This window comes from Pholis gunnellus, assembly GCF_910591455.1.
Source record: "Pholis gunnellus genome assembly, chromosome: 21".
Taxonomy (NCBI): domain Eukaryota; kingdom Metazoa; phylum Chordata; class Actinopteri; order Perciformes; family Pholidae; genus Pholis; species Pholis gunnellus.
Window position 1 is genome coordinate 15184353 of NC_136548.1, and position 26398 is coordinate 15210750.

The following is a 26398-nucleotide window of genomic DNA, read 5'->3' on the forward strand; positions in this document are numbered from 1 at the left end:
ATGGAAAGGTGATTACAATCATGACACTGGGGGTTGGATTATGGAGGATTACATGCATGCATACACTGTATCACACACACACACACACGCACACACACACACACACACACACACACACACACACACACACACACACACACACACACACACACACACACACACACACACACACACACACACACACACACACACACACACACACACACACACACAGAGTTCCCCCCATGACACAAGAGTCTAAATGCAGGGCTAATACTGTCATACAAAAGGGTCAGAGAGAGAGACAGACCAGAGAAATAAGGGATGGATATTTACAGACAGATTATGATGAATTATGTCAAAAACATCATAAAAGTAGAGCAGCTTTTACGTTTGACTGTTGCTCTCTTTCCTTTCGTTCTCTCATCATCTCTCACCCTCTTTCTACCCCTCCTTTCCAGGCAGTAGGCTGCCAACATGGCCATTCCCAGGGGACATCCTCCTCCCTCTCCTTGGCCTCCTCTCGTCCTCCTCTTCCTCCTCCTCCTCCTCCTCTTCACCTCCCCGCTCCCCCTGCAGGCCCGGCCGCTCCTCCTCCACCCATCCATCAACGTGGCTGTGGTGTTCAGCGGCTCGACCTACCAGAATGAGGTCAGAGGTCGCCTCAGCGGGGAAAACTTTGTCGACCTGCCCATCGTGGTCAGTCCTGTGACCGTGCTGGTCAACGACACAAACCCCCGAGACCTGCTGACACGCCTCTGCGATACCATGGCAATGGAGAAGCTACACGGCGTAGTGTTTGAGGATGATGTGGGCTTCGGGGCCGACGCTCAGGTGAACGCCACTTATGCATTTTCGGGTTTTCTGATAAAACATCCTCTCCAGAGTTGCGGCGTTCAGTCACCCACATCCGATTTTCCTAAAGCTGCTCAAGGCAACATTTTGATGTAAAGAAGCACCTGTCCTTACAGCTTAAATCACAAAGTGGGTAGCAAAGTAGAACTAATTGAGATGCCAAGCTTTTACATCTTTGCTCAAATGAAATGATGGCGTCGGTTCAGTTTCTGTTTGTGAAGGGAGAAGAAGTTGTAAACGCAACATGTAAATATTCCCCTAAACAGTGCTCTTACTAACTAGGGGAAAGAGAATTAAAACTACTGTCACTTTAAAGAATATTTTACTTGTGAAGAAAAGTTACATTTACTTAAATACTTACGACTACAAATGCACTTATTTTCAGATTTTTAGTACACAAGATTGCTGTGTTACAGTAACAAGAGTACGTGTACTTTGTTACCTTCTGAGTACATTCTCTTCTTCATAAAACACGTACAACTTTTGAAACCTGGATTGTTTACATCCGTGTTTTCATGCAGGCATAGACTGTACATAAGAAGTGGATGTAGTCACTGTGAAGTCACTCATTGTTTTTTTGTCTGACGTTTTGAAGCCTCGAGTTCTGCATTGTCACTGTCGCCATCTTTTTCTTTTGGAACCAGAAGTGACAAGTACAGCCGAATGAATAAGACATTTTTAGTCAACCTAAATGTCACAAACCTTCATGGAAGGAAAACGCACTGTGAATTGAAACTTTAAACTCCCAGACTGGACGACGCTGCTGTAGCGTCCTGTCAATCCCAAGGTAGCAATTCCTTAAAGCTATGCACCTATATGCTTCAAAAAACTCCACAGGATACCTTGAGGGACTTATCCTCCATGTTGTCTTAAAAGTTCAGATTGAATGTTACAAATTTGAACTTCGATAAAATTGTTTGACCCGCGAGTCTGGTTGTTTCACCGCGGCAATAACTCAAGTTTTGAGAATTTAGAAACCTAACCGTACAATCTGATGAAAATAGTGCTGTAAAACATGCCCACTTCCTTTCGGCAAACACTGACTCTGTCTGTTTTGTCCTCAGGTGGCAGAAGTGGCACAGATCCTGGACTTCCTCTCCACTCAGACAGCTCTGCCAATCGTGGGCATCAGTGGCGGCTCTGCAGTTGTCATACCATACAAGGTACTGTCAAAATAATGAGCCCATCTTTTGAACCGGAGCTAGAGCAGTCTGCCTTCGTACTATGCCACAGTGAAGACACACACACACAAACACACACACACAAAAAGGTGGTGTTGATGTAACATTTGACACAAACACTACAATTTAGGAAGCATGAGAAACAGATTCTAGTAATAAGATGAACAACAAACTGCCATGTGAACAACGCTGTCAGCATCAGCAGCCGCTCACAGCCTCCTGTCTTAGTCAGAACTCTTCCACACCGGCGTCGTTCAGCTTAAAACAACTTAACTAGGTCAGAGCGGTGGAACCTACTTTGGCAGGCAACTCGCTGCATGCAAATATTTGGAATGTGAGCAATACAGATCTGTGAATTATCAGCGATGACTGCAGCCATCGACCCTCATCAGCTCCCTTAATCCCCCGGCTGGGTAAAGTCTGAGTTGTGGGAAGGAAAACTTTGCGAGGGGAGACAAATGCTACTGGCGATCTACGCCTCAATAAATCATCCCGCCGCTCTTGAGGAGCGGCAGGTTTTTCCTGCTATGATTTAGCGTGTATCTCATTGATGAATGGAGATGGTGAGCAGTGAGCTGTGTAGTTAGATTGTAAAAAGGAGATTGATGACACCGGGCAGATTAATCTGTACTTTCTCTCTACTTTTGAGTTGCAAAATGGCTTCGTCCCTTCTTCCTCTCATGCTCCACGCATTCCGCCCGTCTCCCCTTTCTTCCTTTAATTGCTTAACTGCCATCAACACCTTGTATTTATAGAGCCAACTCTCACACATAGGAAGACACATGCAAATGAACACCCTCACATGTTAGAACACACAAAAACACACACACACACACACACACACACACACACACAGCCAAATGGATGCATTCCTACACCTATCCATCCATGTGCCTGTGAGTGTTGGATCTCAGCCCCCCTCTGGCAACATTTTGTAAACCATAGCATGTCGTATTTATCAGCTTTCTGTTAATCAAAAGGTATCTGCAGATGTCACGTCATAGATGGGTATTAAACAGGAGGAGTTGTAGCTGCAGGAGGGTGATTGATTTGCTGTGCTTTGGTGGCGGAGCGAGAGAGGCGCAGAGTGAGTGAGCAAGAGGCAGAGAGAGGAGAAAGATGCTTCGATGAAGCTCGGCTGACAGCTGCCTGAAGGCAGTGTTTCACTGTCTCACTGATAAGTCTCCCTTCCCTCTTTCATGAGTGAAATAGTCATTATTGTCACTTATTTATTTTCCTTTCCTTCTCTGTGCTTTTCTTTTTTTTTGTCTTCCAACTCTAACCGTGTCTCATTTCACCCTGCTTTCCATATTTCCCACAAGTCTCTCCAGTTTCACAATCTATCCCTCCATCACCTTTACTCTTTGACACATTCCAATTCAGTTTTTTTTGGGGGCTCTGTTGTGCGCCGGCTGAATCCATTACGGTTGTGGCTAGAAGCAAGAGGCCTGTTCTCCTTTCGGCTCTCTCCGCACTCCAGGACCCTATTAAACTGTTAATTAGACCCTTCAGGACGCTGGGGCCCCCCCCACAGCTCTCATCATTCACCCCAAAAATCCAAGCCCTTCACTCGTCTTTTCCTTGTATTTTTCTGTTTTGCTGCCTTGCATAACCTCCCTCCTCCCGCTAACTGTCGCTGCTTCACCTTACATTGACATTTAGGTGTTCGTATTTACCCCAGATGTGCTTTTTTTTTGATCGGCAGTTCTTCCACCGTGTAAAAGTATCTCTGAACCTCCAAAAAATTACTTGGTGCAAAGTTAGTCAGTTATCAACAATCTCAGGTTTGTAATTTGCAGAGCCGATCGCGTCGGGTTCAGTCTGGGTTATTTAACCTCTCTGCTTGACAGCGACAAAAGACAAATGCACAGATGGGACGTTATCTTTCATACTGAGCGACCGTTTGTCTGACAAGCCCAAAGCGCTGAGTGACAGTTCTCTATATAGCACAAAGAGTAAAGCACTCTCCTCTGAGGCCTGCCTGTCGAAGGCCTCATTCAGCCCTCCTCCCTCACACACCCCCCCTCGGTCTCTTTCTCTCTCTTATGTACTCCTTTGTTGTCAGCAAGACGAAAAAAAAAAAGCTCGTCAGAGGTGTCTGGCACAATGGGACAGGTGGATGGGACGGAGAAAGACATACGTGTGAGTGCATGATTCTCTTAGGGGATAAAAGAGCTCAATAGTGCTTGATTATCAATAGCCTGATGATGATGAATATCTTTGATGGCGGGTTTAAAAAGAAGCAGCACCCTGCCCGAGCCGCCTATTTATGGTTCCTGTCTCAGTGATCTCTCTCTATGGCAAACAACAAGGAAGGAGGGAATTGAGACAAAGATGAAAAGATTGATGGGAGGAGAGGAAGTGAGTCTTTTGTCAGACGGCGCACGAACATCACGCGAAGGCAAAGGAGGAGGAAATGAGAGAGCGTAAGGAACGGCGGAGTAAAGGCATAAATACTGTTCAATAGGGGCCTGAAAAAAAAATAACTGCGACGTATCTCTGACGAGTCGCAAATCAGAGGTTGGGAGTGTTTTGTCTTTGTGTGCGAGTGTGTGTGAGTGTGTGTGTGTGTGTTCTGGCTTGCTGAAACACTACATGGCCAAAAGGATACCCAAACGTTATACCAAAATGTGATTGTTGAACATATTTCCCCAAAACCATAAACATTCATCTGCTGCTATCACCCTCCTCTCTTTTGGTTGCAGGGATTTGCTCCCATTCAGCCACCAGAGCATCAGTGAGGTCGGGCACTGATGTTGGGTGATAAGGCCCGGCTCACAGTCGGTGCTCCAGTTCAACCGAAAAGGTGTTAGAAGGGTCGGAGGTTTTCAAACACTACAAAAACAAAACAATAAAAACCCTTCCCCAAACAAAATTTGGAAGCACACTATTGTCTAAACATATAATTGTATGCTGTAGCGTTACAACTTCCCTTGATTGAGCCAATGCATAACTGCATTAAAGTGTGTGGACGGAGGTGTCTTCCCACTTATATTTATCACATATATTTTTCTTATTGTCATCAACTGTCAGGAAAAAACTGAAATCATAATGAACTTATCTTTGTAGCCTGATGTAGCTTATTCCTCTCTTCCATTCGTCCAAAAACTATTAACACATTAATGAGCCACAGTGTTGCGCTGGTTGACATGAATATAGACTGCCACTGTCTCATGCAGGTTAAAAATTGTATTTGGAATAAAAAGCAAACACAAGAGACCGCTGTTAAGTTACATAACATACGTTACATAACAACAATCTTTTCCTGACGATAGGAGTAAAAATGTGTTGTAGGAGTCCAATAAAATAACTTTCTGTGTAGCTCTGACTTGATACGAGTGACAAAGATCATTCAGTCAGGCACACTGGTGTATCTAAAAACAAGTCTCATTACCAAGCTTCAAATAAGGCTGAGTTTTGGAGATAAATGATTTCCACAGGGTTTATAAAAGAACGCTGGGGCTCCTGTAAAACCAGTGGAATTTGTTACATAATGAGGTTGTAATAAATGATTTTTTTATGGCTGCTGTGAGACATTTTGGGAGAGAACATTTAACTACAGATGACAACTCATATCTATTATCTTGAGGCACTATCACAGCAACCCCTCTTGTGTTTTTTGAGGAAATACATAGTGAATGTTGAAACACTTATTTTGTTCATTACAGTTACAAACATCACATATTGTGTGATGGTGGCTGTAGACTATGATAAAGTCTGGAATAAACAAAGCAGATAGCTTTATGTGTTTGCCAGTAAACAGGAACAAAAGTGCCTTTTAAGTGGGCACATGATGGATTTCTGAAGCAAAGAAACTGTTGAGACTGAGTATACGAGCGTATAACACCATTTATTACAATTTGAAGCTGTCAGTATCAGATTATATTTCAGGAGTTACAGTCTCACTTCTGGCTCCAGTCTAAGGTCACACTCTGTTTGTGATCTTGGACCGAAGTGATGCAATGAGCCAGACGTGTCTCATTGGATCACGGTTTCTTTTATTAATATTTTTTTAGTTATTAAAGTTCTTTCTGTGGCCAGACTGACCCGCTTTCTCTGTTTGTCCTTCTGGCTCTTCTCTCAGCCCTCTCAATTCTGTCTCTCTTGGCCTCATGGTCCACAAACTCCATAAGCAGGTCACGAGAAGCCCAGATTCGCTTCACAGTATTCCCACTGGAAATTGTTTTTTTATCGGCTGGGAATGAAAGCACGTTTATGGCCGGGCCACCAGCCGAGCTTTCACAGCATGGCCTCATAATTTCAATAAGGTGGTCAGTCGAACTGCTAATGCTGTGGTGTTGAAAAAGGTTCACAACTCACACAAAACACTGTCTGCAATCCCATCATACAGATGAAACCCCTCTATATGTCTTTACACTTAAACTCTATATCGCCGGTTAAAAACTTAAACATCTGCTTTTGTCTTTCCATTTCACTACACTGTGCTAGGAGATCAGTGTTTTTGAAGATTGACCCATAGTGACTAAAGTCAGGATGTGTCAGCCTCTGCTGCACGGATTTTTAACTTTTCTTTTTCAGCCATTCTAGCATCATGCCCTGTGGATGTCTGTTTGTAGGTCGGTCGATCCACTAATTTGGTCCAGACTGAAATATCTCATCAACTCTTTGGTAGACTGCCATGACATTTTTTGCACAAACATTCATGGCTCCCAGAGGCTGAATCCTAAAGACTTTGGTGTCCCCCGGACTTTTTCATTAGTTTGTGAGGAACTGAGCTGGCTGAGGAGTCACAATTTACAATTTACAAAAAATGTACAAAATATGTATCAAAGTTCCCATTAAAGAGGTCAACTAAACAGAACATAACCCAGGCTTTTAATTTAGTACTCTACAAAAATACACAAACTCTCTAAATCCTATTCTCCTCATGTTGTAGTGGGCACTCGTTACATTGTGATCGGCCACTTCCTGCATGTAAGAGTTCTGCTTTACTTGGTGCGTTTTGTACCTGCTAAACATCAGCATTTTTCTTGTGAGCTGTTAGCATTTGGCTCAAAGCTTCAGTGTGCCTCTGAGGTAAACAGCTTTATTGTTGTAGTCTTGTTTAATTTGTGTCGTTCATACACCTTAACGTTATAGAAATGGAATACAAATGCGTCAAAACGCCCATTTAAGTTAAAATAGAAATACGGTAGAGTAGAAATCATTAATTGCATTCAAATCATCACCCGAAGGCACCAAAGTGTAGTGAAAAAGAAAATAATATACTATGCAGAATGCACCTTTCAGTATCTACAGTACAGTATTCATATTATTGGATTATTACTGTTGTAGCTGGTTGAGATGATTAAGTACTTTATTCACTGCTTGGCATTGGATTTCTATGCAAAACCCACTGGAGATGGAAACTTCCATTTGGACATTTTAAGAAGTAAGAGTGGCGTATACTGTACATGTGTAAATGTCTCTGAGTCCATATGATGTGAATGAGCTTCCTGCTTAACCCACACCAGTCTCCCCGCCGACGGGGGAGGTACAGCACAGAGTTCTCCCCGTGGGAGGAGACGGGAGTGTGAGCAACCACCATGTCCACCGTCTTCCTGTCACATTACCATACGCTCTTGCAGTAGGATTGCTAATTGCGTCTGTGTGTGACAGCCCTTACTGCCGAGGTGGTGAGAAGAAGACGGCTGGGAAGTGGAGAATGAGAGGGGGGAGAATAACTCTGTCGTCTCTTGTGAGCGTGTGAGTTAGACGCGAAAAAGAAGGCACTTTTGTCGATTTCACCGTGAAGGCAAAAGTCGATGCGTTTCATCACATTTGCTCGTTTGATTTTTTCACAATTTAAGATGCTGCTAATTGGATGATGAAACACTTATTGGCCCGAGGGAGGTCACTACATTATTTGCTTGTTTAATATCTCAGACAAAACTAATTGGATTTTAATTACACCTCTTAAAATCATGCAACTCAACGCTCCTTTGTCATATCTGTAGTCTAAAATGTTCCAGAACAAAGACAGCGTGTTAAAAGCTTGAGATGATACACACTTCCTGTTTCCTAAATGGGCGCGGTCGCCTCTCCACCACATCCCTCCACTGATGTTGTGTGGAAGGATTTAAGCAAATTGGGTTATATTTGCATTATGCATTTATATTTTATTTTGCCACATTAGGTAATTTGCAAAGGCAATTTTTGCATCACAAAAAATATTTAGCAAGGTGCGTTCGCGAACGCTAGTCGGCAGATCTTGTCAGAGTGTTGCTGAGACAGAGAAAGTGTGAACCAGGGCTGCCAGAGCCATTACTTCTATTTATTCAGTGACAACCCGACATGCTTGTGTACTGCTGTTCTTTATAGCTATTCTGGTGCACAGTCCAGTCTGTGGGGTCTATTGGAGTTTGAGCCTCCAGACATGAGTCTTAAACAAGCTCAGACTGAGATAAAACTGGTCAAATTGAGTGAAGGAGTCTAGTTGTGATATTCCTGTGGTATTCCTCGGGCTGCCCGGCTCTCGGGGGGGCTTTGCAGAGCTTCTGAGCTGTGGGAGAGGAAAAGAGCAACAGGAAGGAGATATGACAGTTAGTCACCTCTTGAGACAAGAACAGATTAAGAAGATCTGAGACCTGGTCCCAAATGGCACTTGACAGTTTAACACTATCTCCCTCCTTCACTCTCCTGCTTTACTCTCTCATGCATGACTTCTCTCTTAATGCATTTGTGTAACTGTATTTTCGATTTCCAAGACTTCCAAGCCTCCATTTAGTGAGTCATCTTGCTTAACAGCGGACAGATGTAAAAGAATTAAACAAATAGAAGATTGCCCCGATCTTCACCTTCTTGCACCAGCTTCTCAGTCCGTTATCGAATAAAATTCTGAATATTACTCGTACTAAAGTCCTGCATGGTCTTGCACCTGCTTACATCAGAGCTCCACTTATGGCTTGCAGCGCTGTACAGTCCTTTAGATCTTCCATCCAAGCTCTTTTATTACACAGTCCCTTCTAAAAAAGGCAGGGACAGGGCGTCCAGTCTGTGGGAGAGTTTCAGATGAACCTGTTTCTAGTTTTGCCGTTTGCCCCTGAATGTATTTTTTTTTCTGTGTATGTGCGTATTTGTGCAAAAAACTGTCCAGACCTCTCGTTAAACATTTGGTTGACAAGTTAAAGTTTTTATTTGAAATATAACCAATTAAATGACTAAATTTGACATGTTATGTTTTTTTTAATTATATGTAACCTACATGTCTAAAGAATGTCAACTGAATACGACACAATGTTGTCATTGATGTCAAGAAAACCTTTGACCTGCAAATCATCAAATCTGGAATTGTTAATTGATACAAATGTCTCTTATTGTTGCTAGCTGACTCCTCACTTAAATTACTGTCAAGCTACAAAAAAGATCTCTCTTCATCAGTTGATGATTTCTGCTCTTTGTGTCTACATCCAGTCCCTCTCCAATAGTCCCTCATCCCTGTAGCCTACTTTATTTGAATGCTATTTGAAGGACATGGGTTCAACAATCTGTCGACACGGCGCGTAGGTATGCAAATGTTTGCTAACAGACACAGACACATGCAACATTGGACCACCCATTCTTGACAGAAAGAGAGCACCAGGACTGATATCCGCACAACGGAGACACTTGTACCAGAAGAAGAAGAATATGGACAAGCAAAGCTCTGTCTTCAAACGTGATAATCAAAGGTGGAAACTATCATAAGTGTTCATGCAAACCATTGCTTATACCACACAACTCTGCATCTGCAGCTTTGTTGCTAAAGGTTGCAAGTGTGTATATGGCAGCTGCGTGTTTTATCCATTACTACCATTTTCAATTGCTTAAAGTTTCCAATGACGCTTTTTAGGACATTGCAGACATTTCATGAAGCTGATTCATGTGAAATTGTCCAAGCTTAGCTCACTTAAAATGTAGTCCTTTCCTTTTTCTCCATTTGTCACTTCTCATTAAATTAATTGGATTTAGAAAGTGGTTCCTCTGTGTCATGACTTAAATTGGGATGAAACTGTACCACTACTAGAAAGGGTGCATTATGATAATCTGCTCTCTTGTCCAATAAGCATACTATCACTTGTAAAATAAAAAATAAAAAAATCACATCACCGTTAATTGTAACAATGTTAAAGGTGCTGCAAAACTGAGGAACAGCGGACGAGTTAATTTGACAAACCTTTCGTCAGTTGGCTTTCGTTGTGGCGGAAAGTTCAACACCGTACTCTGACACGCAGATTTATTCAAGATATTTTACCATGAAACCGAATCAGAACTCATGATGCATTTGCATGTTTGACAGTCTCGCTGAAATGTATCTTCTAAGTTTTTGAATGAAATGCACGGGCTGAACGGCAGCATGGTAGCGTAGAGAACAATACACTGTAATTCAGTGTCAAGAAACCGTTTCATAACCCCTGTTACAGCAAACATGCACCATTCTGAAGCCTCTTTGAGCAAACCAGCTCAAGAGATGCGGTTGCTGAATTGACCTTTTTGTCTCATTGTGACTCTCTGACTCTTTACAGGCTGAGGGATCCTCCTTCCTGCAGATGGGAGCATCTCTAGAGCAGCAGATTATCAGCATGTTCAAGGTACAGAGAAGCATTTTACTGCTACAATAAGTGACAATCAAACCTCTGTTGAACCTAATTTTTCTGGGCTGTAATACCAAATGGTTATATGGGCGAGCGTGACAACGGGGACCTCACAGGCTGATTAACACAATGTAGGGACAACAATCAGCGGGGAATCCCTGATCTGAAGTTCTGGCCCGATTTCCACAATCGGTATTTATGAAAGTACAAATTGTACAAATAATTCTCATGAGATCAGAGAGCTTAATGTCACTGATGTTGTTGCGAGTCAACGGGATTATCTCAGTTCAGTCTGCGACGCCCCGACTTTACGTCATCTAGTGGGAACAACTGAGAAAACATCATTTGTGAAGTTGACGGGCATGCTTGTGATGACTGATGACTTTTATCAGTTAGGGTTTTAAAAGCTTTTCTTGCCCATTGTTAAATGAGAACATTGATACCACTGTCATGTCTATATGCATAAATCATAAAGAATAAAGATTGGAAACAAAACGAGACAACAGTTGATGGCCATACAAAACCAACAACTTCCTTTTTCTGGTATTTATGCTAAGCTAAGTTAAGCTAACCACCTGGAGTACTCATTTTCTCATGAGTCCTTCACAATCCTTCTTAATTCCCACATTTTATAACCTCATTAACTATATATATGTTGTTGTTTTAAGTCTTTATTTCGATCCCTGTTTCAGCTAATGGAGGAGTACGACTGGGGCGAGTTTGCAGTGATAACCAGCTTGCTGCCGGGCTACGACACCTTTGTAGATATAATCGAGTCCTACACCGATACCTCCTATTTCCTGTGGAATCTACAGGATATCTTGAGTCTGGAAATGTCCGTTGGCGCGAATGACGCAAGGACGAAGCGCATGCTGCAGCAGGTAAAATAAGATCTAATAAAGATTGGGTTGCACCGGCTAGGCTACCTTTAAATACATCACTAAGTTTGTGTGTTAAAATTCAAACAAAGTTCAGTTCAAACTAGTGCTCTACTAAATGGGGTTGCACCATTAAAACAAAAAAAGTGGTGTTAACTGTGCACCTTTTGTAATGTGTAACTTTGTAAGCATTCAACTATAGTGTCACAAATGTAGCATCAATAGCTGTAACATAGCTGTCGATGTAAGAGTTTTAGGTTGCTAAGAACGATATAATGAACTGTCAATACCTTTGAAATGTATGTGTGACTTTGTTGTATTTGTATCTGTTGACATGAATAAATATGTGTTCATTAAAATGAGTGGAAAATACATTATACTAACCAAACCAATCAAGTCAGACATGTCAACCATATTCCATACCTACTTTACTATTCTAAATGCGTAATATGTTAGCATGCACAACTAACGTCAATACATGAACTACATGCAATCTTTGTGACGCTATCTTTTAATTGTGTTGCTTTAATTTTGTGAAGCTTAAATCTCAATTTAGCAAAAACTTTATAAGCTGAAGTTTTAGAGGAGCAGCTGGTGCTGCAGGCTCTTGATGACGTACAGCAGTGCTGCATGTTCAGGCCGTGTTTTCTCTTTCATTTGCTGTCTGCAGGTGGATTCTCAGGTGCTGCTGGCGTATTGCTCCTATGAGGAGGCGCAGTACTTGTTTCAACAGGCAGCTGAGGTGGGTCTGCTGGGGCCAGGCTACATCTGGATGCTCACCAGTCAGGCCGTTGGCAACCCCGACAGCCCTCCGCCTGACAGCTTCCCTATCGGTGTTATTGGTGTGATTACGGACCAGTGGAGGAAGAGCTTGCGGCAGAGAGTGAGGGAGGGTGTCGCCATTGTAGCTAAAGGGGCCGAGAGCTTCAAGGAGCAGTACGGGTTTATTCCTGAGGGACATGGTGACTGCAGCAAACTGGCTAAACACTCAGAAAACAATACTCTGTTCAGGTGAGTCACACTGTTGTCAGTAATCACAATAGAAAGGTGCATTCGGTAGAGCGCAGATCTCCGCCCTAGTGTGTCTGCAACGACAAAAACAAGTGGCATTGTATGCAAGCGATTGGCTCGAAGTCATCAAATAATACACAGCATAAAGTCTTGCTTATTCGATCGCATGATCCTCCTGGTGAAGAGAATGAGACAATTCCTAATAGAGTGGTTATTACTGATGCATAGACACAACTTCAGATACACTGCATGAAGTGAAAGTATGTTGCGCCTTTTTTTTCACGTGTTCTGAAATGCAAATTGACCCGGATTCATTATTCATAGCACCAGTCTGTCAAGGATGTACACCTTAACAGACAGCAAAAATCACTCAGTTGGAACGCTCTGCCCTCCACCAATCAGCTGCCTGTCTCATCTCCTAATGAGCTACTTCCAGTCTCCCTCGATGCATTAAGCCCTACAGGGGAGCTTTAGGTTTAATTAGGAGGTGATCATCGTGTGTGTTTATCTGTGGAAATCATATGCAAATTTTGGAGTTATGTGGAATCAACGTCCTTGATTGCAAGCTACATACTTCTGAATCTATTTACTGTTTCCGTGGGTTGCAGGCACATGTTGAATGTGACGTGGGAAAGGAAAGATCTGTCATTCAATAGCCAAGGCTTCCTCTCCAATCCCTCCATGCTCATCGTCGCTCTGGACCGAGACAGACTCTGGGACAAGGTACTGGTCACCAGAAACTGGACCATAAAAACATGCCGGCACTGATGGCACAGGAACAATAAGATATTTGTCCTGTTATATTGTATTTACAGGGTGCTCAAAGTGTTTTATAGGCAATGAAAATAACTTATTTTTAGGTTTCAGGTTAGTTTCAGGGGAACTGGCTTAAGGGAAACCTCAGTTGTGAGTCTGTTAACAGCATCTAACACATACAGTAACATTCCTATGTCACTCTTTTTGTCTTTAGCTCTCCAACAGGTACAAATATTTAGTTTATAATCGGATTGCGTCTTTGAACAGTTCACACGTAGAGCTCCAGCAGCAAGTTTACAGGTGCCTAGCCAGCGCTGATTTAACTCTAAACCGGGGCTTTTGTTGGGAAGCTCCAAAACCTGGAGGCGAGTGGAAATTCAGGGCTAAAAGCTACGGTGTGAAATGTGAGTTGTGTAGTATATCCTCTGCTGCAGCTCTAACTTTGCTGTTTGTGTTGGTAGACGGACAACATTGTGTTGTTTTTAGAATACAAGCATGTACCTGTCTCTTTCACATCATTATCTATGCCTCACGTCTCTGCATCTCCCTCATTCCACACTGGCACCTCACAGTTTGAAAACCTCTGACCTGCACATATAATGTTGTCTGGATGCAACAAGTTTATGCCTGTTGCATTGGAGATGTCCAGATGTATTTTAGGAAAAAGCAGAATAGAAGGCTGGTGGAGGGAACGTGGGTGTATTAAAAATCAAATCTTGAACAATTCACCAATGATATTTGAAGGTTCAAGTGTAGGCTTGATTTCAAATCAATGTTTTGCGTCTGCTTGTTTCCCGTTGAAGCCATTTCCTTCTCTTACTCCTGTTTCATTGTCACCATGCAATTTTCTTGAGCATTTTCACTCCCTTTCTCTCTCTCACACACACACACACACACACACACACACACACACACACACACTTTTCAAAGCCCGAGGGTGTATTGAAAAAGTGCGACTTAACAGAGAGACCTGAACGTAATCTCACTGCTACAGTTGAACTCATTTATTTCTGGCCATGAAAGACCAACCTACTTCATCAATGTCACCTCCTGGCTGGGGTGTATGTATGCGTGTGTGTATGAACATCGACATGTAATTGTGCTAAAGCGGAGGTTTTGGTTTGTACGTGTGTATGTGTGTGGAGATCTTAACGGTTGTGCAGTCAACACATCATCCATTCCTTATGTCCTCGTGTTCAGGTGCTTGTGTGTGGTTCAAACACTGCCGACCACTTTAAAACAAGCGTCTAAAAACCTGTGAATCCTTTTCACTCTGTCCTCATTACAATCGCATCTCCCCCAACACGTTCTTCCACTCCTCTTCACGTCGTGTGACACCTTTTTGTGTACTTGCTATTTTCAAGTCTTCCATTGTGACACTCGTGACAGTTTGACTTGTTGTTTCTCAGCATTGTTTGAAAGACCCCTTTCTCTGCTGGGCCCCTTATAGTTCTTCGTCTCTTTTCTTCTTTCTCTCACCCTTACTCTTCCACATGCAGAATTAACAGTGGATAAAAGGTTTAAAGCTGCCTTTTTTCCCCTGTTAAAGGGGTTTTTTGGGGGGAGTTTTTCCTGTTCCAATGCGAGGATCCTGGGACAGAGGATGTCGTACGCTGAGGCAAATTTGTGATTTTGGGCAATACAAATAAATTGAACTGAATTGAACAATCAAAAAGATAAAAGATTAGCTTGTCAATATAGTTCATAGTAGTATTTAGGAGCTAAAGAACCAGATATTTTTCTCAGAAGTTGGTGGAGACCAAACGCTAAAAGAGAAGTTAAAATTGGATTGGTTGCCAGAAACATCTTCTCACATAGCTCCATGTCTGCTGGATGTGTAAATAGGCAACTGTTTTAGGATAAAGTAACGTAATGTATATGAAGAGCATGAACAGGGAGATATTAAGCCAGGGCCACTTCCTGTGTGAGCAGCACTTCTTGCCTTTTTATTTCGGCGCCCATGTTGACAGATTAGAGAAGCCACACAGAGTGTGAGCAGCTGCATCTCTTCTACAGATTACAAAAGCTTGCCTATTTCTTTTCTGTGCGACGCACAGTTCACAGCAAAAATAGACAGGGAAAAGGATCTATATGTAAAACATGCCACACACTCAGCCCTTTGTTTCTGTGGACATAATCCCTTCATTTCTTAACTCAAGGCAGAAATATTTGCAGGACAAATAGCAAATGCAGCTACTTGCACAGCGCCATAAATTAATAGACTACCTGCTTGGATTATTGTTATTTACAAATGAGCTTGTGCTTCTTAACCACTGTCTGTCTAAAATAAAAATAAATGACATTTATAATGAAATTAAACATGCTGGCCATTATGAAAGGCAAACTTTATGTAGAAAGAAGCGCCGGCAGCAGCAGCAGCACCACATGCCGTGAGACCATCAGTGCAGTCAAACTGCTGAGGTCAGAGCAAGATATTATCCAAAATTGGAAATGTATCTCCGTCTAAACATATCACTTAATGTTCAGTGCAACAATGCAAATGCTTAGACATTTTTCATAGCAAAAGTTGCTGAGATGTAGTCTGAAAGGGTGGGTTTTAAGGGAGGGTCATTCTGGATTAGCTGCACAGGTCTGATGAGAAGAAAGGGCGTCGTCGCGCTCTGAAATTCACCAAGCTGCTCTCAATTCTTAATTAGGAGCCAGTCCCCACCCAACAGGTGATCTGAATGACCCTACAATCAACTCAAGGGAATTGTGACATTCAGCTTAAATTAATTGGGGGGGAAAAGGGAAATGACACCAAATAACGAAGAATGAGGGACTGCTATCCTCTCCCCCCCATATAATAAAACACTGCATCACATGTTTAACATATTCACAACAGTTATTACCACAATTTCACAAAACCCCATAAAATCCTGCATAAAAAGCACTAAAGTCTGCCGGATGCAGGAAAGCTTTGCTGGAAAGGTGTTCTTTAATATTCAGTCTGGTTAGGTTTCAGAACGCTCAAATTCAACTTTAATCAGAAAAGTTCAGCCAGCAAAGAAGTCTCAAAGAGGCCTAAAGACCAGCGCTCCTGGCTCACAATATCTGCTGAAATGAGGTTCGCGTCACATAAAGGAAAGATCACAACGCCCTGAGTGGGGAAATGCACCAAGCTGCTTTCTTAATGAGGAGCTGGCCTCCACATCCTGAACAACAACCTCCAATCAACTATTGTGACATTGAGCTAAATTGATTGGGAAAAGGGAAATTACAGCAAGTAATGCGAGACTGCTTCTCATGACTTGATGACAACTTCTTGAATATTAACTAAATAATAATCCTTAATACAAGTAAATCAAGCTTGTAAATCTTTTGATTTCAATCCTTTGTGTGACATCCATCGAACAGACAGCTGCATATTTTCAGCTAAACCCGCTTCATTATTTTGAATTAGCTGCCCTGGGAAGAAATACATCTAATAATGCACTTGCTTTGATTTCTAACATGAAGTATTAGTTAATTAATTCCAAGACCCTCACACTGTGCTTTAACCCAATATGGAATAATCAATAACAGTTTTGGCACCTCCCTAACAGTGTGAGAATGATAGAGCTTCGGCTTAAGATCCTCCATGAGAGGATGAGACATCCCATAAAAGACAGATTGAAATGACGGATCTTCACAACTGGCTTCTCCGCGATCCCGTCATTCACAGATGGTGCGGAGAAACAAATCACCGCCTCGCACATCATACTGTACCTTCACACAGATTTGTAATTCATCCATGTATGACCAAGGAAGAGCGTTAATATGAGCGAGCAGAAGAACAAATCAAGAGCCGGTATGAAAAACCGGTCCCATTAAAGCAGAGAGGGAGCGAGTTTCACATGCAGTAAGTCAGCGCTGGCTGAGCTCAGTATGGCTCATTAGGTGGGGTTGATATGACAAACAGTCCTGGCTCTCACAGAGCGGGTTCCACCGAGATTAGTGCCGACATCGATGTGATTATTCATTGTGTGATGTGACATCATGCAGCACATTCTGGTACAAAGTAGCTCCCTCTGATATGGAAAAACTCAATCTACTGCTTTTTTTTGTTACCGTGCGACAGGATGTTTCCTTTATTAAAGGAGACATATCATATCAGGCTCATTTTCAGGTTCATACTTGTATTTTGGGTTTCTACTAGACCATGGTTGCATGGGGGGGGGAAGAGGAAGGGGAGCCAAATCTGATTGGCTTGTTGAATTACATGTTTTCTGAGCTGGTAGGCACTCTGGATACCCAAATGTATGAGAAAAATGTTCATGACATGTCTCCTTTAGATTAGTCCTACAAAAGCAAATATTTTGAACACACAAAGACATGAAAACACAGGTAATAAATGACACTAATCGCTTGAACAGATCCCATTTATGAACAGTGACATTTCAATTTGTTTGTACAGTTAAAAAAAGAAAACTAGGTATTGAATAATCAGTCAATAAAATGAACACAGATGGAAAGCAACTCATGCTGTGATGTATTATTAATATCATGCAGTCGGTTTGCTCTTTGTTTCATATTCTGGCTTTTTTTTTTCCTTCAAAATGTCTTACTCAAACACTTTTAAGTCTCCTCATTCATGCATTAATGAACTCTACTCTTCTTTCATCTTTTAATCCTCTTCCTCCAGGTCAGCACATGCAAATTTCTCTTTTTAAAATAATTTTAAATAAAATCATTCATCCTGTGAAGTAGGGAAAGACAGGACAGGTTGAGGAGAGAAGGGGTTGATATGCAGAGAAGCTCGAAGCCGAGACTCAACTACGTGCAGGAAAACGCTAAAGTTCGTGTCGCTCCCTCTTCCAGGTCGGCACGTACGCTCGAGGGATCCTTCAGGTCCGCTACCCGGTCTGGCCTCGATATGGCAGCTTCCTGGAGCAAGTGTCCGATGACCGTCACCTGACCGTGGCCACGCTGGAGGAGCATCCCTTCGTCATGGTCGAGAACGTGGACCCGGGCACTGGCACGTGTGTCCGCAACACGGTGCCCTGCAGGCGCCAGTCCAATCAAACAGAGAGGTACACACAGCAACGCAAACACATGTCGAGCTTGTTACATCTGCACAAACACAAACATGAGGGGGCTGTTGATCCGCAGCACTGTTTGGAGTATCGAAAACTGTCAAGAACCCAAATCTGGTGTTGAATGTTGGTGAAGTTCATCATTTTGTTTGCTTGTTGGCAGATAAATGATTTCACCTCCGGGTCCACTCTAAACTTGATTGCAATCTGTGTCAGAACTGTACAACATCAATGTTGGGACCAACGCATTTCTGCTAGCGGCCTTTATCCAAGTCATACAACTGTTCTGCTGGATGGTTTGTAAACTTGAATTGTAGCAGCTGTTACATTCGGTGGTGGACGAGTCTCACGGCACGGTTTCAGACGACCAAAGATTTCACCTTGTTTCTCTCAAGATTGTCAACGTTTTGGCTTGGATTGCACACAATTGCACAGGGGCCTTTACTCACTCATACTGGAATGTTCGACTGTATCGCGGCAGTTCTTTCCGTGATTGCGAGCATCCCCTCATCCACGTTGACCTTAGAGTTGAGCTTGACAGTTCGCTCTTGACTTCAGAAACAGTTGTTGAAAAATCAGCATTTGTCCAGAAGCTCCAGAACAAGAGAGTAAGTGGACTTTGAGTTGAGATTGTTTCGTTAGCTGCTGGTTTTAAGGTGAGGAAGGAATTGTCAAGCTCAACTATTCTTAGATCAGAAAGTCTCTGATATGACGAAAAGAATCGTTGCCAAATTTAGACAGACAAGTCGTCGGTAGGAAGCCTGGTGCGTTTAGACAACGTTAACATTTTGGCTTCTTTTGTTTAGAAAAACACATTACATTCCTCAAGGTGAAGTATCTTCTTGAGTTGAGACTATTTGAACATTTCAGATGAAACCCAGTCCTACACAGAGACATCTGCGCCCTCCCTCTCCGATCCTCTGACCCAGTTTTGTTCTGAGTAGACACTGCAAACCTCCCCACTTCATTAAACGCAGAGTAATTGTGTGTGCTGAGTGTCTACGCACTTTAAAAACACACCTCCGGTGTCAAACATTCAGCGCAGCATGGCAGGAAACAACCATTTAACAGCTATTACCTCTGACTACCTACAACTGGTGCTCGTCAGGAATACACAACGTCTTCATTATGTTCAAACACACATAATAGAAGCACAAGTCTGGCATGGATTTAATTGCACGCTGTCAAACAAACACTTTAGCTTTATGGTTTCCTCGTTGACAAGAGGAGCACAGGAACAAAACACATAATATATTTTACAACCGCTACTAAAAGTGATTCTCATTTCAAGTCTGTGACGGTCTGTCTGGAATCCTGCTGAAATGAACAGCGCATGTCTTTTTGAGATGAAAAATGTGAGCTCAAAGTATGACAAACACTCAATGCTCTAATTCAAGCTTGTGTTGCGCCTTCGTGTGCCGCAGCAAACTGTTTCAAATTTGACAATTTGCGATTTGTTTCAGCAATCTCTGGTTTTTGGTGTTTGATCGATGGTTGTGCGTGTGATATTAGCGCCTGACTTCACGCATTTATCCAGATGGCTTTCTTTTCTTTCTTTTTTTTAATATAATATTATAACTGATTCTTCTTCATCAATAACTTGTATCTGGACTTACGGGAAGTAAACGCCAAGTAAAATGTCAACATCTTCCTGTTTGCAGTTTCTCATTCGCATTTGAAAGTCGTTTCTTTGCTAATTACGTTTGAGACAAAGCGTGATGCATGAAACCGGCTCTTCCTTAGTCAGAGGTGGCAAACGTGTTTCTGATCGTAGACATATTAGTGTTGTTTCATCTTGGATATGCCAATAATAGAATAAGTCTTAAGGATGTTTCTATTTAGACCAGATTATGGTTTCTAAAAGATTACATTTTTTTTTCCATTGACAGTAACTTACTGTGACTGAGAAACTGATTCCCAGACACAACAGTTTGAATTATGTCTCCGAAAAAAAATATCATTAAATAAATGCAACGACATCTCCAGCTATTTTGGGGCTTGTTCATGTCGTGTCTCAGCCGACCCTAGAAGAGGCATAACCGTGGAAGAAAAGTGCTCACATTCATGCATGATAAATAGGATACACACACATTGTTCTGCATCACACAAGAACAGACACAACTTATAATTTGCTGCCACTTCTGTGACTTTAATGTCGCATCCACCACATCTCACTGCACTGATTTGTTCATTTATTTAAGAGCTCACCTCAACCTTTACCTGCTGCTCTCTGCGCTCCGGCGTTTTGTTATTTCTAACTTCGTCCTCACTGAAGGATTTTCTTTCTCTCTGCTTGTTATCGATCATGTTTGCCATGTGTTTGTGCTGCTGTGTTGTTTGCCTGCAGCACAGAGCTTACCCAAGAGTACAATCATGCCAAATGTACAGCCAGCTCAATTTGCCATGTTATGATCATGTGGGAAAAGTCAAATATTTAGAAGACAACATTTGGTTGCTGCCTCACATTGTCAAGCAAAATAAACAACAAATAAATACAGTGGCACATGCAACCTGCATTCATGTATCTTAAGTTCCTTTAATTATGACATTTCTTTAATGGAAAAATCTATCATCAGCTGATGTGTTTTTATGATAGCAAAGTTCCTTGATTTGACATATTTTAAGGAGGTTGGCGTCGGCGGATCTGAGGTTACGGGTGGGAGTGTGTCGGCGCAGGAGGCCAGAGAGGTAGAGAGGTAGATAGGCGCTGGGTTGTGAAGGACTTGTATGTGATGAGGAGAATTTTGTACTGGATTTTTTGCTGTATGGGGAGCCGGTGGAGGTTTTGAAGGACTGGGGTGATGGTATCTCTGGTGCGGGAGTAGGAGAGCACACGGGCGGCTGAGTTTTGGATGAATTGTAGTTTGTTGATGATTATGGTAGATGTGTCATACAACAGCTGTTGCAGTAGTCCAGTCGAGAGGTGATGAAGGCAAGAAGGCCCAGACACACCAAACCGACATCAAAGACAGTGGAAGAAATGGGACTGCGGATATATAGCTGTTATTATGATACTTACATGAAAAAAAGCAGCATCTGCCGAACACCTTCACACCATCTCGCTCACCACTTCTGCTTCATTTCAGATAACTGTGTTGTTGTGAAAATATTTGTGTATCGGTATGATGAGATGAGATAAAGATGGGAAATGAAAGCATGCCTTCTGTGTGGGCCATCTTGACTTGGTTTGCCTGCTTTCCTCACTTCCGTTTCTCTTCGCGTGCGCTGGAAAATCCAATCAGAGTGATTTCTCTCACAGACGGGCTCCGCCACAGATTCAACAGGACAAAATCAGATGAAAAGCTGGCAACACGGGCAAACTATGTGCCAACAATGCGGGTCGCACCGCAAAAAACTAGGGCGACAGACGCTCGGCCTGGTGTGTCAGGGCCGTTACCCAGCAAGCCTCACATGTAGCCTACCACCATAACTTGTGTTGAATCATTAGAGATGTAATGTCTTATATGCACCGATTGATCTCCTTTTAATTACCCAAACAACAGAAAACAAACAATTCATCCAGTAAATGTCATGTTCGTGTTCGCCTCAGTGATTCCACATGTATCCATGTGTGTGTGCGTGTGTGTGTGTGGGGGGGTTATGCAGATTGCAGAGCTGACCACGGCTGGCACATTAATTATAGCAAGAGATATGTAGCGCCTGTTGTCGGGCGCGATGGCACATTGATTGCCAGTAAAGAAGATTTATCTGTCCAACACGGGTCATCTGTCATAGCATGGGGACAATGTTATCCCATCCTACCCTCTTTCTGTTTCTCTTTCACCCTTTCTCTCAGGCTGGCATGTCCCATTTGGACGATGACCAACAAACAGGGCGAAGGGAAGAGAGAGGGGGAGAGGACTGCTGCTATGTAAATCAGTTAATCGTGTTGTGTGGTCTGAGCAGCTTCCCCGCAGAGCAGATGTTTAGCGTGATTAGGACTTTTTTTTTTTGGTCTTGCTCATTAAAAAAAAAAAACCTTTCTTTGGACAGATGATGGCTTCCTTTGCCAGAAAGCTGAGCCTACCTCTCTGCGCCGATTAAGGAATGCCACTCTGAGATCCTACTTTAAAGATCCTCAGCTTGTGGTGTAGTATGTTGTATTGTAGCCCAGCACTCAGTGACCAGATGCTAAAGTAGTTCATGACATGAAAATGAATTGCCAAGAAAAAGTCAGTCATCCAGCAAAGATGGCAAACATTAGTTCTCAATTCTTTTCTTCTGGGTTTTATATAATGTTAAATTAAACACATTATATTGCCATATATATATGTCTTGTTGCAATGGCGTATCAATGTCCTATGCTGGTGTTTTGAAAACTATGTTTTTGGTCTACAACATCACTTCACAAGAAAACTGTAATGAATAGGAAATATCTGGTTCACGGTACTAAAAACACTTTAAAAAGCTTAAATTAATTGTTTGGGTCGATTATGGAAAGTAAACTACATGTCAATTCATCACTTTGACCTTCACGATTCACAACAGAAAGGGTTTCATAAATCGCTGTAATTGACATTAGGAGTGTATTGTTGCACTCCAGTATTAATGCACTGGGCTGTTTGCATCTTTCTGTGCTTTTGTTCTGGGACTCTTTTTTAATGGCTTCGTCCCTCAGGTCTCATTAAGGGAAATCATCATTCTACAGGATACAATTTGTTTTTGGAGAATATCTTTGTGGCAACAGGAATCCAGCATGACGGTGTCCTCATTCACGTTGACTGTTTCCATCATCAATCTTACATGATCTCAGTGGTGGTTATTTCAATTATCCTCCTCCTCCTCTTCTTCCTCCTCCTCCATCTGTCCTCCTTTGCTCTTGCCCTCCTTTCTCTGCAAACTGAAGCCGCCGCCGCCGCCCTGTTAGGCCGCGTCTGGTTGTTCGCTGTGTGTTTCCTGTCTACCGTTCACCTGAGAATCCCTCCTCTCTCTGGTTTAACTCCCTCATGGTGCTTCTCTCCACGCCGCACTGGTTTCTGGGCATTTTCATGAAGAACACACCACACAAACACAACTGCTGCTAATCCTCCAAGGATACTGAGCTACATGTGTGCATGTGCTTGTGTGTGTGTGTGTGACGGGGTAAGACGGCCCAATTTAGGTTTGTTTGTGTGTGTGTGTGTGTGTGTGCGTATTGTTAGTGGAGTGTGTATAATGACGACAGGTGGCCAGCTCCTGCAGCAATTAATTAACGCAGCGTTTATCAGAGCTATTGACTCCTGTGAAAGAAGCGAGCCTTTCAAAAACACTTAAAATGCGTCTGAAATGAACTCTTACGCTGTTGAAAATAATCAACCTGAATGTTAATTGCTCGCTTGACTCTATTTCATTCAATGTCTCTCTCATTTATTCACTCACATGCTCTTAGTGCTGACTCATTGGCACACTGAGGTTATCTCAATTACACAGACAAAGATTTTAGGCCTCCGCATCGGCAGCTCTTTTCCAGGAAGTTTGGCGACATCCTTTTCAATCTGTCTGCGTTTAACTTCTTCCCTGCGTCTTTATTGTTTATTCCGTTTGTTTCACCATTTCCTGTCCTTCTGTTCTCTTCTTCAACACCCCATTAAGTAGCAAGGCCACAGAGTGGAAGTGAGTATCTCTCACATGCTACACACCTTAATGACCTTTGATAAGAGGCCATCACAGTCACTCAACCATCAACTGTGGGCTCTGTCAGACTGTGTGTGTGTGTGTTTTGTCGTCTCCTCCGTCTCCATCGACACCTTGTTAACTGACATTGATTTTAGCTAATGAACCAGCCATCGCCTGCCCTTCACGTCACCGCCGTAGACAATGGTCACTGTCTGCATGAGAGCCCACGACTATTTAGCAACCACTCTCTGAAACTAAGCGAAACAACAGCTTTTAGTCTGAGAAGCTAAATATAGTCCCGGCTGCCAGAGAGAGGTTTTTGATCACAAGATGATTAAAAAACTGTATGTGTGACTCTGCTTTTTCTCATCCCTGTGTCAGTGTTATCGGCCACGCAGAGTCCTACACCAAACTGTGCTGCAAGGGCTTCTGCATAGACATCCTGAAGAAACTGTCCCGCACCATCAAGTTCTCCTATGACCTCTACCTTGTCACCAATGGAAAACATGGCAAGCTGGTCCGCGGGACTTGGAACGGCATGATTGGGGAGGTGAGACTGAGGGCTGAGTTATTTAGAGAAGGATAAGTCCCTGAATGCAGCAGCTGGTGTAGCTGGATTGGTTGCCTAGTTGCCATCTACGGACAATTATGAGGGCAAGGTGTTTTAAAATGTTCATCCACAGATCTAACTAAGATAGACGTAGCTTTGGGCTATGATATGCCCTAATTACATTAGAGGTAAGTGTGTAAAGCATGCTGGATGTCGCCAAAAATATCAGTAAATGCAGACCCATTTTAGGAACACTGATAGTGAATGCTCTGTATTCATCCGTTAAAGTATGTAAGCTAAATAAACCTGTTGAGGTCAATACAAATATATAATTAAAGATTACCTTTTTAAAAGATACCTGATGAAGCCATGAATTCAGCATTATGTAGTCAAAAACACTCAACAAAGTAAGTAAGACGTAACTTTAAAGCTGAATTAATTGATGTCAGTAAACTGTAAAGACAACACTGACATCATCTTGGCAAATGTGTCAGCAAATGGTTTGCTTATTTACTGATCCAGCAGGCATGGAGCAATGATTTCTTCATTTGAAGTTGTGTTATTGGCCACCTGACGAATACAAGTGCAACATTCAATCCTTTTTTTGCTCTGCTTTGGTCTCCACCATCTCATGAGGGAAATATCTTTAACAGTTAAATGGTTCAATACGTTCACAAGCTAGTTGCTAACTTTATCTGTATGCTGTCAGTATAACAGTCATATTTCATCAGTCCGTCTCATTTCTTTAATGGTAAAACATGAGGCAATTTGTACTGCTGTCACACAGGTGTACTGTAACCTCAAAGCTTTGGTAGTTGTACGCATTACAGTACAGTTCTGAAGACGGCAGTAATGAAGCGCAGGGTCTTAAGTGACAGCAGCATTGCATGGCCAAGAGATTTTCTTTGATGTGTTTTTATTTAGGTCAGTGGCGTGAGACCATGCATACACATATGGAGCGAACACATACTTTTCTCCCGCACACCAAGCCACATCAAACACGGCTGAATCTGAAAGTGAAGCGCCCTGAACAGGTGTTCCTCAGGAGAGCCTTCTTGCTTGTGTTTCTGTGCCTGCAGGCGCTTTGCTCTGGGTCTGTATCTGTATGTGTGTGTGTGTGTGTGTGCTACATTTACAAAAACATATTTCTCTCTGCAAAATTCTCTGCTTTTCAGAGAAGCAAGCTTGGGCGTGAGCACTCCTGAGATCGGCAGGCTCTCACTCTCTGGTTGCTCGGATGTTTGGGACAAATATTTTCCATATCTCTGTCATTAGAGCCATATGCCTGACTGTAGAGCACAAAGCGTTTGCTGCATTGTGGCTTCCGTGTTCGAAAAGGATTGCTCATGAAATCCAGAATTTGGCAGCCTGTCGTTTGGGACACTGTGAAGTTGTGATAAAGTATACTCATTCGGCCCTTTTTTACAGAATTACACAGTGACCAAAATAGTTCATAAATTCAGGAAAGCATGTTTCTACTACCGAGGACTCACTGTACTTTATAACGTGTCTCTGTCCTTCTTCTCTCAGGTTGTGTACAGACGAGCTGACATGGCCATCGGCTCTCTCACTATCAATGAGGAGCGTTCGGAAATCATTGACTTTTCCGTGCCGTTTGTTGAGACGGGCATCAGCGTCATGGTGGCCCGCAGCAACGGGACAGTTTCCCCATCTGCCTTTCTTGGTAAGAAGAAAACAAAAAAAAACGCTTCTTCTGCATCCATTTGTCAGTTCAAGCCGGTCATAACATACGTTGTCCTGGAGTTTGATGTACAGTACTTGTCTGCCAATGTTGCTGCCATCTTCTTCCTCCCAGGATGGCCTACTTAAACTAGTTCTGTCTCTGCAGACGCTTCAGGAAACTTCCCATTAAGCTTTTATCCTGCTGATAACTGGAGCCTACAACTAAATCCCCTTACGTACCGCACACACACCTAAATCCCTTTTCCAAACCATAAACAACAAAATTCAGCACAAAATCCTGAACAGTGTATTTCTGTTTTCT

At 42.6% G+C, this 26398-nt stretch overlaps 1 protein-coding gene across 1 annotated transcript in view; it reads left to right on the forward strand.

The window, feature by feature from the left end:
• Positions 1–456: 456 nt before the first annotated feature.
• LOC306713106 (glutamate receptor ionotropic, NMDA 2C-like) overlaps positions 457–26398 on the forward strand; it is a gene marked incomplete at both ends in the record, with an annotated part of 35970 nt that continues 10028 nt past the window's right edge. The window contains 10 exons of the mRNA XM_079182685.1: positions 457–813; positions 1899–1997; positions 10520–10585; positions 11281–11469; positions 12137–12477; positions 13086–13200; positions 18034–18245; positions 23820–23840; positions 24225–24393; positions 25924–26077. Coding sequence (XP_079038811.1) covers positions 457–813; positions 1899–1997; positions 10520–10585; positions 11281–11469; positions 12137–12477; positions 13086–13200; positions 18034–18245; positions 23820–23840; positions 24225–24393; positions 25924–26077 — 1723 coding nt within the window. The remainder of the gene's footprint in view (positions 814–1898; positions 1998–10519; positions 10586–11280; positions 11470–12136; positions 12478–13085; positions 13201–18033; positions 18246–23819; positions 23841–24224; positions 24394–25923; positions 26078–26398) is intronic.